At 39.9% G+C, this 18,766-nt stretch overlaps 4 protein-coding genes and 1 long non-coding RNA gene across 7 annotated transcripts in view; 1 reads left to right on the plus strand and 4 right to left on the minus strand.

The window, feature by feature from the left end:
* LOC129779979 (protein bunched, class 2/F/G isoform) overlaps positions 1-8,670 on the minus strand; it is a 381,770-nt gene extending 373,100 nt beyond the window's left edge. Inside the window, exon 1 of one of the 3 annotated variants that reach the window (XM_055787799.1) lies at positions 7,434-8,670. The gene's annotated coding sequence lies outside the window, so the exon portion shown is untranslated. Of the gene's footprint in view, positions 1-7,415 lie in introns of all 3 variants that reach the window. The other 2 variants (XM_055787800.1, XM_055787801.1) reach the window with 2 other exon arrangements.
* A 3,351-nt stretch (positions 8,671-12,021) lies between these two features.
* LOC129779957 (uncharacterized) lies at positions 12,022-12,746 on the plus strand. The gene is made up of 3 exons (XR_008743808.1): positions 12,022-12,168; positions 12,287-12,445; positions 12,530-12,746. It is a non-coding gene; the product is annotated as an uncharacterized LOC129779957 (long non-coding RNA).
* A 1,718-nt stretch (positions 12,747-14,464) lies between these two features.
* Positions 14,465-15,658, minus strand: LOC129773677 (uncharacterized protein K02A2.6-like). Its single transcript, XM_055777323.1, has one exon. It carries the CDS (start codon positions 15,656-15,658, stop codon positions 14,465-14,467), a length of 1,194 nt encoding a protein of 397 aa, XP_055633298.1.
* Positions 15,659-15,708: 50 nt separating this feature from the next.
* Positions 15,709-17,195, minus strand: LOC129773678 (uncharacterized protein K02A2.6-like). The gene is made up of 3 exons (XM_055777324.1): positions 16,976-17,195; positions 16,013-16,840; positions 15,709-15,962 (listed from the first exon to the last, which is right to left on the minus strand). The coding sequence occupies exons 1-3, from the start codon at positions 17,193-17,195 to the stop codon at positions 15,709-15,711; spliced, it is 1,302 nt and encodes a 433-aa protein (XP_055633299.1).
* A 7-nt stretch (positions 17,196-17,202) lies between these two features.
* On the minus strand, positions 17,203-18,354 carry LOC129773679 (uncharacterized). The gene has a single exon (XM_055777325.1). It carries the CDS (start codon positions 18,352-18,354, stop codon positions 17,203-17,205), a length of 1,152 nt encoding a protein of 383 aa, XP_055633300.1.
* Between the last annotated feature and the right edge of the window lie 412 nt (positions 18,355-18,766).

Genomic DNA, 18,766 nt, shown 5'->3' on the forward strand with positions numbered 1-18,766 from the left:
ATGTATTTGCAATACCGATCTCTCCAACGCAGCTTGGTTTCGAAGTCTGTGTCAGGGAACACATTTCGGTGAGAACGAAAGTCCCCACACTTTCATGTATTTGCAATGCCGATTTCCCCAAGGCTGCTTGGTTAATATGGCTGTGTTAGGGAAACCGTAGATCGGACCAATCAAAATGAGGCAGTTAGGGCGTTTAGATAACGCTTAACATTTTACAGTTATTCAATAGTTTATCTAATGATAAATAACATTTTATTAATTGCGATAGAAGCGTAGAAATATTCCCTATCAATAGATGCAAACATCTTTCCGATCCAGTAAGAAATGTTCGAGTTATAAGCATTCGGAATCTTTCATTTTTGCCTGCATGTTCTGTGTTTAGGTTTTCATTTTACCCCCCATATACTCCGGTTAGACGTAGTCCCACTTCAAAAACGTGACCTGTTTTTAGACTTGGTACCCTCGCTGAAAGACGTAGTCCTGCGCCAAAAATACAGATCAATACGGTTTTTCTTTGAAAGACGTGAGATAGCCGTGACCCTGCTTCCAAGTAGTGGTTCAACAGGTAAAATGACTAAAATATATATGAAACGGAGCGTATCATTATTTCTACAGAATGTTACTTTGTTCTTGTGCAAAAACAGAACAAAAATTGAAGGAAAAAAGAGAAAAGAGAAAGTAAAAGGTCGTACGTAGAATTTGCGCGTAGTTGATTCGTAAAAGAGAATTGAAGTAAAGAACCAACTACAACAACTGTTTATGATTTCAAAGTAGTAACAGATAATGATAAATGTTTACAACGAAACGTCAAATGACAAACGAAAACTAGATCCTACAGAAGGACAATGATTCGGACAGAACACCGATTACGTTGCACACATTCCTGCTTAACTAATTCACCAATAGAAATTGAGATAAAAATAAGCATAAGCCACTCAGGTAATCAATAAAAATTCACATCGACATGTGATCAGCTTTGTTACTTCAATCCGCTTTTGACGAAAAATATGAATAGCGTTTTCTTGAACACGTTCCCCCATAAAGGATCCGATCAACTGGCTTGGTTACCTTCAGTTAAGAATGTGAAAGCTGGAAAACGCTGGACAGCGTTAAAGTTTTCAGATAAATTTTGTAGTGATAGAGATAATAATTTTTAACCACTGAAGGGTGCTCCACATCAAATTGCATCACGGAAAAAACGCTGTAGAAATTCACCCATTGGGTATTTTCTCTTGAAAATTTGGGTAGAAATAGTTTAGAGTGTATTGTTTACATAGTTTTTTTTTGTCAGTTTTTCGAAAATTGGAAAAGATCTCTTTCATGGGGTCATTGAAAAACAACTCGGAATCGTCCAGTCAACGGTGAGTGTCGTGTGATTAAACGTTACTACCAAACTCTGAGCATCGAACGGAAGAAGAAATGCAGTCAGAAAGGCTATTCTATCACAAGCATCACAAGCGTGTCTTACAACCAAATGCTGACGAAGCCTCATTGACTATTCATGGATGATGCGACTTACGTCAAGGCGGACTACCGGCAGCTTTCGGGGCTACTGTTCTCCACCGCCCAGCACATATTTGATGTTCCGGTGAGAGTAAGGAAGCAGAAACTTTCAATGTTTGTCAACAGATACATAATTTGGTAAGCGATCTGCTCATATGGCAAACGGAGTGCGCCGTTTATTACTACCGGGACTGTAAACGTGCAGATCTCGAGGAGTGTCTACAGAAGCGTATGTTTCCTTTGTTGAAGCAACACGAGGGCCCTACTATCTTCTGACCGAATCTAGCTCAGTGCCACTATTCAAAGGATGTCCTGGAGTGGTACGAAGCCAACTGGGTCACTTCCGTACTCAAGGACATGAACCCCTCGAACGCACCAGAACCAAGACCCATCGAAAAATAATGGGTTATTTTGAAGCAGGCGCTACGTATGCATCTCAAGGAGGCTAAATCTAAGGAAGACATGAAGAAATAGTGGGTTCCCGTAAGGAAAAACTGCAGCCAGATACAGAACCTCATGAGTGGAATTAAGCATAAAGAGCGAGCATACGGTTATGGTATTGAAGTTGAATGAAATAAATATGCCAAAAGCTTACCAATGGGTTATATTTGATTGTCTGAAGGTTTTAAAACGATCGGTCAACTAGGTAATTTTCTACAGCGTTTTACCCGTGATGCAGTTTGATATGGGACACCCATTATGTGGACGACTAACTCAATAACTTCAAGAAAGTGAATAAGGCGGTACAGATAACAGGGAAGGTTCGAGCAATCCAGAAACACGGTGGGTTCAACAACTAGGATCGAAGCTCCTACGACTGAACAGTTTGATGATCATTATTTCATATCATATCATATAATTTATTCAGTACGCAGTCGACGTGGAATCTGAACTGTACAATTTCCTCCATTTAACCTATGCAATAAAACAAACAGTATTTTACTCACCAGGAATAATTGATTTGTATGCATTTCCAAGTATAATTCTTGATTTTCTAAAAAAATATACTTCAACGACAAACGGGTTAGCGTGATTTTGAAAAAGAGTACTTGCAGTCAATACAAGACCACTTTTGGATTCGAAATCGATCATGAAAAGTGTAGGGTAAATGGTGTTGGCTTGCTCAGTCGAAAATATGATTTTGGTTTGCCCACTTTTTGAATGCTCTAGTTTAGCGCATTTGTGTCAAATCAGGTATTCAAATGTTTTCAAACATATACTTAAAATTGTCATTTTCATGATTTACAGAAGTTTAATAGGATATTTTTACGGATTCACATGGTTTAAAGGTTTACACAATCCACCTTCTATTGGTGTCAATGCGCCCTTCATTTGAGCTAACTTTCAATCAACCATAATTTCGTACCATTCGTATCAGATTTATATATATAAATCTAAAATGTAATTAATGTATCTCGAAGACCTCATTTATGATCATGGTTTGTCCGATGAACTGATGTTGGTTTGCCCAATTGGTTACTATGGCGACCGTTTGGCGCGCTGCAGTTCATGGTGTCCTCCGCGGGTAGCAGAAATAAAGTTTCTCTGTGTTGAGTGTTCACCTTTAAAATGCCCAAGAAATTTAATATTGTGGACAGGGTTGCCAACTATAATTTTAAAAAATCAGGGAGAGTGAAAATAAAAATCAGGATAAATCAGGATAGCTCATATTGGGTTGTCCGAAAAGTTAATGTCGATTTTTGAGAAAACAAAAACACCAGTTTCAATCAAAGCATTATAACTCAATTTTATATCCATAGTTCTGTTTCACAATCATTCGCCATCTTTCACACAGCTTAAATATTCTATCCTCCATGTTTGCTTCCTCGTTGAAAACTGCTGCGAGGCATACATGAGAGAAACAAGTTGCTTGGTAGTAGCTCAATACACAATCCATTTTTGACGTAGAACTACGTCTTTCATTAAGGGTGCCAAATTAGAAAACAGGTCACGTTTTTATAAAATAAAGTTAACGTTGATAACTATTTTTGCCGCGAACGGATTTTGGCGATTTACATACTAAACGAATCGGAAATTCCCTAAGATTTGTTTAATATGCTATACATTAGAATCCCCTGGTTTGTAGATAGTTGAAATTCATGAAAACTTTAAGAGTTTCCATTTTCCCATACATTTGTTCTGTCTATTTGTGTGATTTCCCGAACAGAGCAGTCAATAACGAGCAACTTATCGACGACCAACGAAGGGGAAATCGTATGATTTAAAGTCTCCGTGAACAAAGAAAAAGTAGAAGAATGAAGGGGAATACTTGCCTAGAGTATAAACAGTGAATCTCGCTGAGGCAAACTTAAGTTTAAAGCCTCTTAAAAACAAAGAAGAAGAAGAAGGCAAACTTTCATTCGGAATCGGACTGTTGAGCAATCCAGTTCACTTTGCTTTCGCTGCGCTTCGATCTAAGATTGGACCCCACCAGTGGTAATCCAACTTAGATATCGTAGTTTGGTTTTTCTATTCGTTGTTCGCGTTATTCGTATCATGTGTCTTTCTTTCCGCGTCATAAATTGAACGCTTCGCGTAGTGTGTGATGAGCAATAAGAAGAGGAAAGCAGGCTCGAGCACTGCAAAAAACGAACGCATTGCCAGGGGCAATAAAAATAGCAATAAAAAAGCTGTGCGGCATAATTCAGTCTTTTTCCAAGCAGTTAACATTGTTTGTTTTCCGCCATCATTGGTGCCTTTAGTGCCTTTGAGAATGCATCAATGCATTAAACTGAAGTTATGGCGAAGCAGCGTTAAGGTTGTACGCCAAAAAAAAATTTGGGGAATACCAAGCATCTTGAATGTCTTACTGGAATGTTATAAGTTATTTGGGTTCGAGTGCCAGCCGCAAAACTGCCTTCAACTAGGATTGCATTTGCGCTAATATTGATCATAGTGAAGCATTGCTACTGTTTTCGAGGTTGTTGATATTAACAAAAAGAGTTTATTTCGCTTGTTTAGTTACCAAGAAAGTAAATGTCGTTCTGGAATTTTGTATGTGATTAAGTTTCGCTTGCCAGTAGCAAAACTTCCTCCACTAAGGGTGACAGCTGCGCTTCTCTCTAGCATGAGATAGTTATGCAACTTTTTTCGAGACCAGTAATATTAACAGAAGCGTTTCTTTTGAGAATAGCGCAAAATGATGAGAAGTGTTTATATTCCTAGTAGTTTCAAGCCACCAATGTATCGCTCTGTATGCATGCTATGACGAACGAACTACAATGAAAAAACCATTTCAGAGATTATTCTACTAAGTAGTTGTTTCTAAAATTTCACAGCATTATATAATAATATCCGAAGGTATAAACAAGCGACTTATAAAAAATAACAGCGTAGTTCTACGTCAACAATGCGGTCGTATCTTGGACACAACCTCCAATATTTTTTTTTTTTTCTATTATAGTGACACATTTCGGCTGGCTCGTCACTTTTACTTTCATTTTTGGAAGAACGTCGGGAGTGTGAATTGAGCTCGTACCACCACTACGCCAGATCGCCTCGATACAGAATCCATTCCGATTCCCACCAGAAACAGACTATATCCTCCTTCGGGCGAAGACCGGATATGTGAAAGAATTAATAAGCATGGTATAAATTCTTGCAAAAGCGGAAATGCTAGTGTTTCACCTGACTTTTTGATCGTTTATATTTTTGCTGAAAAACCAACAGCATCACTGAATTCATCATCCATGCTTTGGAATGAATCTTTACTCAACAAAGGAGGAAAGCGTATCAGCAGGGGAAGACTTGTTGAGTTTTTCCTAATGTTTATGCTATTTAGTACAAATTATTGTAAATATTTTTACTATAGTCCCATCATTAAAGTTGATTCTACTTTGATTCAGACAAACCAATTATATTATATATAATTTTTTTATATATTGACTGTGGATTCAAAAATTTTCTCTTGAGTAATTTTATCTACATACACAAACACACTACTCTAACTTAATCTCTAATATTAATCTCGTTGTAATTTCATAAATTCGTCAGACAATCTGGTTTCATGAAATATTCTAGCACTGTTTTGGAAAGCCACGAAACTATTGAGGGTAGAGATAAAAGAAAGTTAAGTACAACTTTGCGTCTAGAAAATTTAACTTTAATTAAAAAATATACAAGTGCGAACCGAACAACTATCATGACAGAAAACTTTGGCATGGAAACCAGTATATTGGTTACGAATAATGTGAAGAGTACAAAAATCAGAAAAATCAGGATAAATTGAGTGTTCGTCAGAATATCGTGCTAAAAAGTCTGGGAAATCCTGAAAAATCAGGAAGGTTGGCATCTCTGATTGTGGAGAAAGCCTAAATTATGAATAAATCAATACAATTACAGTAAACTCAAACAATGAGAAACACACCGTCTACTAAAATTCGAATTTCTTAGTTCAAAATAAGTGATTTTCAATACCGGACAAATCATGATCATGTTCAGAGGTGGACAAACCATTTTGAAGAAAATCGTAAAAAAAACATAAAAATTTGGTTAATTTTGGTCGAACGCTTTAGGGTGTTATTAGCAACTAGAGACTTGGGGCTTTTCAACAAACCCAAACTCGCCTTGATTATATATGATTTTCATGAAAAAAAATCGTTTTTCATTTACTAGTTGTCCGGGAAGCACATAAATTGTGTTTCTTTTTTTTTATTAATTCGTTTATTTTTACAGCATCAGTTACATAAGTTTTAAAGAGCCGAATTAAATTGTGTTTCAATATGATTTACTTTTCCGTGTTCATTGAAGAACGTAGGGAAGAATCTTCTCTGTCTGCATACTATTATTAGACTGTGCTGATCATTCACAATAAATTTATGTCATAAATCAGGTTATTTGCAACATAAGTGTGATCTGAGGAAAGTAGAATGTATATTAAGCAATCCTTGATTATTTGCTACTACACTGGAGTCGCTTTTTACGCGGGGGATACGTGTCGCGTAAACAAAAACCGCGTCAATATAAACCGGGTAATTTTCAAAATCCGTGTAAAAATCTAACAAACAGTGAATTATTAGTTTAAAATGCAACCTATATTCTAACAGTTGATTAACTGATTATTTTTTTTTGCATGTTAGAATCATGATATCTGTAACTCCTTTTATTTCTCTGCTACTAATCAGTGATACAATACAAGCTTTTTTCGTGAAAAGTCACATTAATTAGCATATTGAATTTTCACGCAGTTGATACGTGCCGCGTAAATTCCGAAATCTGCGTAAAAATAAACCGTGTGGATTTAACTATTTTTTCGTATTGTGTTATTTGGTCCGGTCTGACTCAACACCGACCATATGATGAACCAAAAGGAGAAAAATGTCAAAAAGAAATGAACATGAACGAAAATCAATCTTCACAGAAGTCTACGAATACAAAGATTCATTCAACTTTGAATAAGCTTCAGCATACGTACAACTTTTAGAAACATTTTTAGCATTAAATCGTCGGAGTATTCTTATGAGTTGTTTTCATATTCATGCATAATAACCAGAAGTTTACCTTCAGCATCAACCAGAAATGTCTGTATCTTATTGTACCAATTCAATTTATTGCATCATATTAAATTCGCATTATGCGGAGTGAAATGACATGCATTATTTCGCCTTTCTAATACATTTGATACAGTGGACAGGAAATAAAGACAAAAAAATCTGTTCCACAAGAAAAAAAAATCCATTAGAGACAATTATCATTGCATCGTTCCAGATTGCAATTTACTGTTGATCAGCGGATGATTGTGAACTGGAATGCTGCAGAACCCAGCAATGATTACGCAAAGGAAGTTAAATTTAGGAGAGTCATTGCAAAGCAGCCTACAAAATTTCCATTCCTGTCAGCTGCGGTAACAATGTCAAACACTAAAAAAAATATTCCTATGAGATAAAATTTCAAATGTCATGCCAAAAGCATACCGAATGTGAGATAATTACTTTTCGGGTGAAAACACGAGATCCAAAGCACCGGACACGCACTGGAAACACTCTAATCCCAATGGTTGTTATTCCTGCACAATTGGATAATCGCTATCCTAAAAATTTAGCTGGATTTCCGAAGGCTCAAATCACTCGAATTCACCACAAAATCACTCCCGGAACAATGCACAAAACAAGGAAAAATCGAAACACTGCTCAGCTCCGTTCCCTCTCTCGCACACACTTTTCACTTTGTTTTTGTTGTTTGTTGTTATCGCTCACACAAACACACTCTCGCCACCCAAACTCGACGCACTTTGCGAACTGTCAAAAAAGTTCGCTCTTCTCTCACGGACTCGGACTCGTCGGCACACGTTTCTCTCACTCGCGGTAATATTTTTTTTAACTTGCTTCGAATTATTGTTCTTCTTCGCATACACTCTTCAGCGGAATTTTCTTCCGTTCATCGCGCATATTTTCTTACTTTTTCAACACCACGGCAGAAGAAAAAGGCCAGCTTTTTTCTCTAGCTTTCGTTCGGGACTTGTCGCAGAATATCTGCACGAAATTTACCAATCGCTGGGAGGAAAGATGATCGATGCGATACAAGAAAAAAATATCGTGTTGGCAATACACACAATTGACGGCGATGCAATGACTGTTTTCGAGAAAGCGATGGGCACAAAAAATAACTCGGAACTGAACTTAATCCAACTCTCTTGACGGCCTTTTTTGACGTTTCGTCTCCTGTGCCTTCTGGAAGTCCTACACCACTACTCAGTTTTCACCTCTTGCATGAAATGCTTTTTTTACGGCTGATGATTCCACAGGGATCTCCCAATCCCTTTTTTCTTTGCTTCACCGGTTGGAACGCGAATCCTGATGACACTGCCCGAGAAATCGACCGAATGAACTGGTTGAGCCCCTAGCTTTGGATGCGGCCACGCGAATATTCCTCCTTCGTTTTCCTTTCTTCCGAACGTACGTTGAACTGATTGATGATCCGCAGCAGAGCGAGAGGAACCATGAAAAAATCGTCCCTTCACAATCGAATTGCAACTTCCAGCTTCTGCAAATTGGCTTTCGCCGATATTTTATCAACACTCGAAACGATTGTTCTGTGTCGCGATATTCCACGGTGTTAAAACTGCTGTTTTGCTACGCTGAGAGCACAAATATAACCGAAAACCGAGATCGCTGCAAATTTTTTCAACACCACGGCAGCCATATTCGATTTTTGCTGTTCTATCCGCTATGAGTTTGTAGTGTCAAATGTGCATCTGTGTGCGAGAATTGCTCTCTCATTAATGTCTCTTTCGCAGCGCTCCCAGAAGTGTTGTCGGAATGGTTAAATTGTTTCCAGATGAATTTTTGGAATGGACGGAAATAAATCACACTATGCAGATAAAATATGTATTGAATAGTAGTTCATAAGGGACCGTCCACATACCAGGTGGGCAAAAAAAGTACGATTTCAGACACCCCCCTCCGCCACCGTGGACAAGCATGGACATTTGTTATAACCCTCCCCATGTTGTCCACGTGGACATTTATCTATTTATTGGAAAAAATGATCGGAAAAATAGTTGAATTCAGCCTAAATTCAATGTTATGCTTGTTTCTATTCCCTATCCTATATTTTTACATTATAAAAATGTAAACTTAATAGTAGGGATTTCTTCTCAATTCTTTGAACAACTTTGGGAAACAACAACTCGTGACGTTATTTGTATTGCTGTTTGTTTTCTTTAAAACTCCATTTACGTAGTAATCATGTTAAAAACATTATATTCACGTTAGAACAAAACATCACACGTGAATCTATCATAAACCGGCGCAAGCTATCTGAACTGTTTGAGTTTTCAATAAAATCAGACAATGAAATCAAGAGCTTCGTTATTGAGATTCAGTTATTGGAAACCATTGAAGAAAAACTGAATTTCGAAACGAGACAGCAGGAGTATAAAAATCGATGTGGATATTATCATGCCTTTGTCATGGATATAAACATGTGTTGTGCTTTTCAGTTTTGGCAAGTTCAGCTTCGAAATTTCCGATCAAGCTAATAGATGTGAGTCAGTGCCCAATATCTGATGCCGTTCATTTAGCTGATCCGTAAATTCATCATCCCATTAAGATCAGTTCACTATTGCAAAGTCTTTCTTCGTCTGAGCTTCAATAGTAAGTCCCCGCGTTTCATCAAGCAATACTCTTTCTTGGGAAATATTGAACTGTTTGGAATAATCATGTCGATTTTTGGGGAAAAATCAAAAGCAAACTATTCAGGGCATACATTTATTCGATTCTATATGCACATTTTTGTTCCACAATTTTTCGTCATACTTCAAGAAACTTACAAAATACATCACTTCTTTGTTTCCTCGTCGAAAAACTGGGTTCAATTAGTCGAAATTCATGAAATTAATTTTTTGACGTGGGACTACGTCTAACCGTAATATATGGGGGGTAAAATGAAAACATAAACACTGAACATGCAGGAAAAAATGCAAGATTTCGAATGCTTATAACTCGAACATTTTCTACTGGATCGGAAAGATGTTTGCATCAATTGATAGGGAATATTTCTACGCATCTATCGCAATTAATAAAATGTCATTTTTCATTAGATAAATAATTGAATAACTGTAAAATGTTAAGCGTTATCTAAACGCCCTAACTGCCTCGTTTTGATTGGCCCGATTTACGGTTTCCCCAACACAGACTTCAAAACCAAGCAGCGTTGGGGAAATCGGAATTGAAAATACATTAAAGTAGGGGGACTTTTGTTCTCTCCGAAATATGTTCCCTAACACAGACTTCAAAACCAAGCAGCATTGGCGAAATCGACATTGCAAATACATGAAAGTAGGGGCAGCTTTTGTTCCCACCGAAATGCGTTTCCCTAACGCAGACTTCAAGGCCAAGGAGCGTGGGAAAGTTAGCATTGCAAATACATGCAATTCGGGGGCATTTTTGTTCCGACTGAAATGAGTTTCCCTACCACAGACTTCTAATCCATGGAGCGAGGGAAAATTGGCATTGCTAATACATGCAAGTCGAGGGCAATTTGTTCCGACTAAAATATGTTTCCCCAACACAGGCTTCAGAAACAAGGTGTCCAGGGAAATTGGGATTGCAAATTCATGCAGGTCGGGAGTATTTTTGTTCCGACTGAAATCTGATTACCTATAAAGACTTCTAAACCAAGGTGTCTGGGGAAATCGTCATTGCATATACATGCAAACTGCAATCAATACATACAAATGGTTACTAAGCTAAGATAGTCCCACGTCAACCTTGCGGTTATATCATAGATATAACCCACCCATTTTTTTTCTTAGCGGTCTGATAATCAGGAGATGCAATGCTGATGATACGCGTAGACTATCATATCCTAGACAAACTCTAAGAATTTTTGTCGTGCTGTCATAGAAACAGGTTTTGCATTATTCTGGAAGAGGCCTTGACTAACTCTGAACGTTTATTCTAGATTGCACATTCTGATTTATTTAGCGGCGAATATTTGTTGGTATTTATCGATTGGTTGGTTGGTAGAAGCTCGTGATTTTCTATGGGTGAAGACCGGCTTTGGAGATGTCTAATAATGTGATCATATTTTTCTTCGCCTGTCACGATTTGCTTCAAACTGCGAACTTTCATTGCATTTATAAAGCGAGTTGTTGATGAAGACGCGATCCATTTAAGAACTCATACTTTGTAGCATTTTACCTAATCAAGTATCACCAAGTGCTCATGACCATAGATACTTGTAACGAACCTGCTAATTGATTTTTTGTATACCGATGACTATTCTCGATTCAATTATCATCAGTTGCGCACACGAACTTGCTGGACAACTCAACAACTAGAAGCGCATTTCAGTAAATATTACAATTCAACGATGAGAGGCATTCTCCTGTGAAATATTTTTTTGTTCGAGTTCTTAAACATAAACGAAGCGAAAGTCGTTTTTTGTAATATACAACATTCCAACATACTTTGGAGGCATCTGAATACTGCCGATAATGGCATCTCAATTCTGTTCGATAATCATAATACATGATTTTTAAAAAATCAATGAAAATAAATCGATCGCTCTCAGGTCATGTGCGATACTCTCAGACTACAAATTCCAGCAAACAATTCCAATGATATGGAGAAATACAGAATTTACACTGCGCAGTACTATCAGACAGTCTGTTTTACATAAATACGGACAAATTTCCTGAGAATGCAGAATATTTTTCATATATTGTTGTATAGAGATAAATATTTTTTTCAAAAATATTAGTAGTGTCCGCGTGGATGTAATCTATACCCCCTGCCCTCTCACCGTGGACAAGCGTGGACGTTTTCGTAACCCCTACCCCCCTTAAAGTTGTCCACCTGGTATGTGGACAATGTTATAATATATACCATTAGACGGCAAATTTATCCAGCCTGTGATATCAACAGTGGAAGTAATAAAACAAGTGAAAAATTCAACAAGGTAAATCATGTACTATATGTGTGATTTTAGCCACCAAAAGTCCAGCCATTTCGGAGATGTTTTAACCTTATCCGCATCACACACGTCTTGCCTTTACCGCTGCCAGAATGCCGAGGAAGACGAGATCTCGTGCTGCGTAATCCGCGTTGACGGCATTGAGTTTGACATTTCAAATTAGGGGGTGAAACGTAAACAAACGCAGTGAGAAAAACTATAATTTTTGTTCAAAGTTATCTTGAGATTCTATAGCTTTCTGCAAAAATGGTGAGTAAGAAAATATCATATACCATATGCATAATCTTCGCAGTCTCACGTCCTTTATAATGCGAATATGCGTTGATCCTGCAGTGGAGACATTTTGGTTTTTTAATTGGCATTTCAGTGCAATCGAGTACAGCGATAACGTCAGTATAATATGGTCGGAAATAGTGTGGCATATTGCGATTAACTTCTTCTTGTGTTGGCCATGGTACTAATGGAGTGCACATCATCTTCAACAATGGAACTGTCCGGTAAAACACCTGAGAAATAGTCTGGTAATGTAAGTTAAACAGAGCACTCATGCAAGAGAACGATATATTCGTTTTCATTTTCACAAACACTACAAGCACTTCCTCTTCTACAGGAACGGTAGAGTGCGATCGCTTCTTATACGCGGCCAACGAACATAAGCCCTCAACGATGGTATCCAACATTTTGAGGGAAGCTAACCCTGTCCAGGAGTTCAACTCCGAATCGGTTTTAAAGTGGACAGACATAGTTCTACGACGACCGATAAAAAGTTTATCCAAATCAAGCGTGTCCACCTGAACAGCTGCTTCCACAAAGTCCGGTGATGTAATAACAGCTGCTTGCACAAAGTCCGATGATGTAATAACAGCTGCTTGCTCAAAGTCCGGTACTGTAATAATGTCTATTGCGTCCTCAGTATCATCACAGATCGACATTTGGCTGTCCTCCATATAATGATTCAGATCTGGTTTAAATTCATTCCGCCTGGCTGCGATTTTTAGCTGCTATTTCTCTCACTGTGTTACAAATTGGTTTAGGTAAGTTGATGTCTGGTATGGCTGTTCTTTTTAAAATCATCCGTTCAGTAAGCCTTCTCGCAGCTAGAATAAAATATTAGACATTAGTATTTTAGAATGCAACAGAAAAACACTACTTACTAGGAACAACAAAGTTTGTAATGCTAAAATGTAAGCTGCAAGCTTTCGACGACGGAGATGGCTCATAATTCAGTCGCAATTTTGTCAACCAAACCTTATACCGTTTTCTATCCGCCTTCGGGGGAAAGTTGTGGAATGAATATCCTTGGCCATTCCGTGTACGACATCCAGGAACTATACAAACCACTTTACTAGAATGCGGTGTTATAGATTGAATCCCGATATTTTCATCACAAGGCTCGTTGCAAGGTTCACTTTGCTTCCACTCGGCCATTTTCTCCACGAAGCACTGCACTGCAAATGAATTGTATCGTAATGTTTTTCGCTTTATTATTAAAGACAATGAATTGACAGAACTGTTTAATATAACAGCACTTCATTTCTTTTCAAGTTTCATTCATAATTTTATTAAAGAAATTACCCTAAAATCTCAGTCCTCCAGATGCGCCTATTTTTTCTGCCTCCTACAAACGCTGAATGAGGCCAGAATATTCGTTATTCACCGTAATATGCTGTTTGAAAGCTGTTTAAACATTCCTAAAACCAGCAGACGACACAATCAAAGAATTACAATGAGTAATCACTGTATCAAATTTGTATATTTTCGATGGCGGTTTGTTTATGTTTTGCCCCCTAATGAGAAGCCAACACCTGCCAACACCAGGAGGCACTACCGTCGCACTGTCAACGCGAATTAGGTTGGGCGATGCAGGGTTGGAGCAAACCTTATAGCCGGCGAAATATGGGCGGCAGGGCTGCATCGCATAGGCACGGTATGTATAAAAGGGACAACGCAACGCATTGCAAGTGAAATACATTGGATGTAATAGGAGGATCACATTCACGTCCCACACACTATACATTATTTCTTTCAACTTCCCATGAATGCTCTATGCAACACTAAATTATGTGCAATAATTCGTTCTATCAAACAAATTAGCAAGACCTTTTTCGACATGTTGAAATCATCAGATGCAAGATTTCAAGCATCACTCAAATTTAGTGCAAGATTTCATCAAAGCAACGAGGAAAGTGTCATCCATACAGTGATCGTTCGTGAAGCGAATGTCTACCGGGCTGCGGCAATATGGGCAATTGTGTAGCGAAAAATTATATCAATACTAGGAGGATGGCAGCGATTATCATGTAAGGACCTATTGAGATCGACATTACATCGTATCACAAAAATGAAACTAAATGAAATATTAATAGTCTTAATGACTCATATTTGTTACAGACTCCAACAAATGGAAAGACTTGTTTGTTAGTATGTCTGTATTCTTCGGAGGTTGGAACAATACTCAATAATGAAAATTATGCTGTCAACCAGCTTGATTATTCATGGGCTTCTAGGATGATCGTCTAATGTGGTTTCTATGTACATCTCCCCCTTAAAAGAGATCGTACGGTGCAAGCCATGCTGGAAGCCTTCGGTTACGAACGGGTTGATTGGAGCACTGTGGTTCAATGACTTCAACAACGGCTTCAGGGACTGGTACCTCTTCTTGATCCAATGTTGGTTCGGTAGGAGGTGGTAGTTGAGGTGGTTGTTGACCTGAGGGTGGCATCTCGGGCAGTACTTCAGGTGGTTGTTGAACTTTTTCCAAATCAGGATCGGCAGTTTCATTGGGGCATGGGGTACACAAAACTTGCATACCAAATTCCTCAAGCAGCATAGTCCATGGCAAACTTGTCTCAGTAGTATCACTAGTGGATTCCTTATGATCAGGAGCACTTCGATTGGGCGTGGATCGATAAACGGAAAGGAATGTTTGAAGATGTCGGAAAGTTGCTGGATTTCCTCCCTCTCGTATCTTCTTGAGTCCTCTCTTGAGTGTGTCCACAAAGCGCTCAGCCTGTCCATTAGACTGTGTATGGTAGGGCGCAATCGTTAAGTGGGTGATTCCAGCTTCTTCACAAAATTGCCTGAATCTGGCGCTAACAAATTGCGATCCATTATCCGAGACGAGAGTTTTGGGATTACCGTATCTTGCAAATATCTCGTCTAGCATCTCCAGTGTCTTTGTTGTACTTGTGCTTCGAATGCGATAGATTTCTGGCCATTTTGAATATGCGTCGATTACCAGAAAGTAGTAGTATCCATTGATTGGGCCAGCATAATCAATATGGATTCGTTCCCACGGCTTCGATGGAATGGGCCACGACTCCAGGTCCGTCTTGCGTGGTGACTTAGCAGCTTCAGCACAAGATCTACAGCAGCGGACGTAGTCTTCGACGACATCATCGATGTTGGGCCAGTACACGAAACTCCTCGCTAGGGATTTCATCCGCTCCATTCCTTGATGGCCTCGATGCAGTTGGTGGAGAATGCGTTTGCGAAAACGGTCTGGCACAACGACTCTATCGCCGAACATGATGCAACCTTGAACGATCTGCAGACTGTCTCGGCGAGTGAAGAATTGTTGAACAATTGGATCATCAATTTCCTTGGAATACTTGGGCCATCCTTCATTGATATGGAACACCACCACAGGATCTCTTGATGTTTCAGCAGCGATAATTTCAGACGTCACGGGAAGACTAGAAGTAGAATCACTGAGAACGGCGTTGACATCGGCTTCCATTTGTACAGAAGCAATGACATATTCTTCATCTGCTGTTGCATGGCATTTCATCAGTCTTGTCCAAATTCTTCAGTGCGCACGAACTGGATGTACAGCATCAAATTGTACAGCATCAGCGTAAGCGCCCAGCGTTGAAGTCGGTTGGCCGTGTATACCGGAATTCCATTTTTGCTTCCGAACACCTTGAGAAGTGGTTGGTGATCAGTCTGCAAGGTAAATTTCCGGCCGAACAACATCTTATGAAATCGTGTCACAGCAAAAATCAGCGCCAAAGCTTCTTTCTCGATCTGGCCGTAATTTTTCCCTGCAGGGGTCAGTGATCTTGAAATGTGCGAAATTGCCTTCACTGATCACCTGCTAAGATGATTTCCTTGTTCGGGTCAAAGTGCGTCAGCAACAAGTCGGAAGTGTGCAGCGTTTTGAACTTGTCGAATGACTTCTGGCAGCTTGCAGTCCATTCCCAATTGACGTTTTGTTTCAGCAAGTAGTCCATGGGTGCTCTCAGCTCCTTCATCTGCTTGACGAAACGCCCATAATAATTGATAGCTCCAAGATACGATCGAAGCTGTGATACGTTCATTGGAGCTGGCATCTGCGAAATTGCGGTAGTCTTCGCTGGATCAGGTCGTAAGCCGCCTTTGTCGATTATATGACCTAGAAACTTGATTTGCGATAGGCCAAATCGACATTTTTCGATCCTCAGATGAAAACCGTACGTCTTGATCCGTTCCAGAACTTCATGGAGGCTGCGATCGTGTTCTTCCTTTGTCCTACCGGCAATCATGATGTCATCCAGATACGGTTTCACTCCAGGAATCTCAGCGACCATGCTATCGATAATCCTTTGGAACGCACCAGGAGCGGACTTGATTCCAGGCGGCAGACGGTTGTATTTTAACAGTCCACGATGAGTATTGATCGTTACATACTTCTGAGATTCCTCCTCAACCTCGACTTGCAGGTACGCATCAGATAGATCGAGTTGGGAGAAATACCGGCAGCCAGCCAGATCAGCAAAAACATCATCTGGATGCGGAAGCGGATGGGCATCTGATTCTAGTGCGTTGTTCAAGCCTGTAGAATAGTCGCCGCAGATACGGACGGAAACGTTGTCTGACTTCCGGACTACGACTATCGAGGTTGCCCAGTCGGATAACTTCACTGGTGAGATTATTCCCTTGTCTTGAAGACGTTAAAGTTCGGCATCCACCTTTGGAAGGGCAGCATATGCAACTGGTCTCTTTGGACAGTACACTGGACGGACGTCGGGCTTCAGGTAGAGTTTAACCTTCGCTTTGGTGCACCGGCCTAGTGTACTCTGGAACACTTCAGGAAACTTCGTACGCAGCTTTTGCTCAGTGTCTTCCGGTTTATGATGGATAGCATTAACCAGCGAGCTGAATGGAATTGACCACAGATCGAAAAGGTCGATTGTTTCAATTCCGAGGACATCCAAATCGGAGCTTGATGACACGTAGACAATGCCTGCTTTCGTCACGCTTTGGGTGGTTAATTCAGCAAGGAACTCACCAGTCATGTCGATCTTATTTCCGGAAGCGCTGATGGTGGTGATTTCGGTTTCGCTGATGGCTGGTTTTCCGATCGCCTTCCAGGTTTGCGTAGAAATGATCGTGAAGCGTGGAAGCGCAATCCAACTGGAGAACAGAATCGTTGCCATTGATTCCGACGGTAACGTATTTCCTCTTCCCTTGGAGATCGATGCGTTTCACCGAAATTCCTTTGGACTTCACATATTCCTTGGATTTCGGTTTTTCGAATTCCTTTGCAGACTTCGGTTTTGATTCCACGGATGAGCAGTAACCTTCTTTATGCCCCTTCCGTTTGCACTTGCTACAGCTGTGGTCTTGATAGGGGCATTCCTTCACAAAGTGTAAATCACCGCAGAACCAGCACGGAGATTTCGGTTGCTTCTTCTTAGCAGGCTTGGTAGAAACGGCGTTGACGACGGATTTTTCCGGAACGGGCTTCTCTACCATCTTGGTGTCCTGCTTCAGATTGTTAAACCGATGGCACTCCTCGACGAGATTTTCCAGTGTGAGCTTCGTGTCGTCTGCTGGCGGAGCATGCTCTTCAGCTTCTAACTTACCGATCAATCGAGTTCGGATGTCTGCATCGCGGGGAGATTGTAGACCGCAAACAAAACGTAGTGCCTTGAATTGGTCGTCGGTGAGCTTGGTCAGCTGGAATGTTTCGCAGTGCTTGTTCACAGAGGCAGCGTAACTTGAAAAATCGTCTGCTTCGTTCTTGACATATTGTAGACAACGGTAGCGATCGTTAAACAGCGAGGTTTGGCGGCCAAATAGCTTCTTAAGTTTCTTCACCGTGTCGTCCAGGCCAAAATTGCGGGGATGCTTTGGCAGGATACTGTTTACGTACCGCTCATGGAACTTGGTGCCGATCTTCCTTAAGAGTAGCCTCACCTTCGCCGGATCGTCCAGATTCTTGCCGTCAACTTTGAAGATATCCTCGTAGCGCGCGAACCATGCATCGAAAAACACTCCACCGTCAGGATCGTAGTAGAAGTCTTGAATTCTCGTGGCCAACGATTCGATGATTTTCTCACTTCCCGGTTGGTTGGCTTGACCGGTTCGGTTGAGAAGTTGAATCTGCTCTTGTTGGCTAGCTACCAGTTCAGTGAGCCGGAGAATTGCGTTCCTCAAATCCTGGTCGGACATCTTGCGAGGGGTTGATCTGGATCGTCTTGAAGTGGGTTGAAATGACCTCGTCGCCAAAAATTGTTACAGACTCCAACAAATGGAAAGACTTGTTTGTTAGTATGTCTGTATTCTTCGGAGGTTGGAACAATACTCAATAATGAAAATTATGCTGTCAACCAGCTTGATTATTCATGGGCTTCTAGGATGATCGTCTAATGTGGTTTCTATGGAACAATATTCATGATTCTCATTCTCAATTTCTTCTATGATAGATTGAGCAGTAGAACCAATACGATATGATTATGATCTCTGCAAACGATGCCTTAGAATAAGACTTATAATAAGAATAAGACAATAGAAAGAAATCACAATACCATAGCTATCCATTAAAAATAAAGCAACTTCATGATTTCATGTATATTTTACCTTA

The sequence above is a fragment of the Toxorhynchites rutilus genome, chromosome 3, assembly GCF_029784135.1.
Source record: "Toxorhynchites rutilus septentrionalis strain SRP chromosome 3, ASM2978413v1, whole genome shotgun sequence".
NCBI lineage: Eukaryota > Metazoa > Arthropoda > Insecta > Diptera > Culicidae > Toxorhynchites > Toxorhynchites rutilus.

Coding starts and splice junctions, on each gene's coding strand:
- LOC129773677 (XM_055777323.1), bottom strand. CDS start 15,658: ATGGAAGCCGATGTCAACGCCGTTCTCAGTGATTCTACTTCTAGTCTT.
- LOC129773678 (XM_055777324.1), bottom strand. CDS start 17,195: ATGACTGGTGAGTTCCTTGCTGAATTAACCACCCAAAGCGTGACGAAA. Junction 16,841..16,975: donor GTTTCCTGAAGTGTTCCAGA/GTACACTAGGCC, acceptor AACGTCTTCAAG/ACAAGGGAATAATCTCACCA. Junction 15,963..16,012: donor CAAGGAAATCATCTTAGCAG/GTGATCAGTGAA, acceptor TGACCCCTGCAG/GGAAAAATTACGGCCAGATC.
- LOC129773679 (XM_055777325.1), bottom strand. CDS start 18,354: ATGTCCGACCAGGATTTGAGGAACGCAATTCTCCGGCTCACTGAACTG.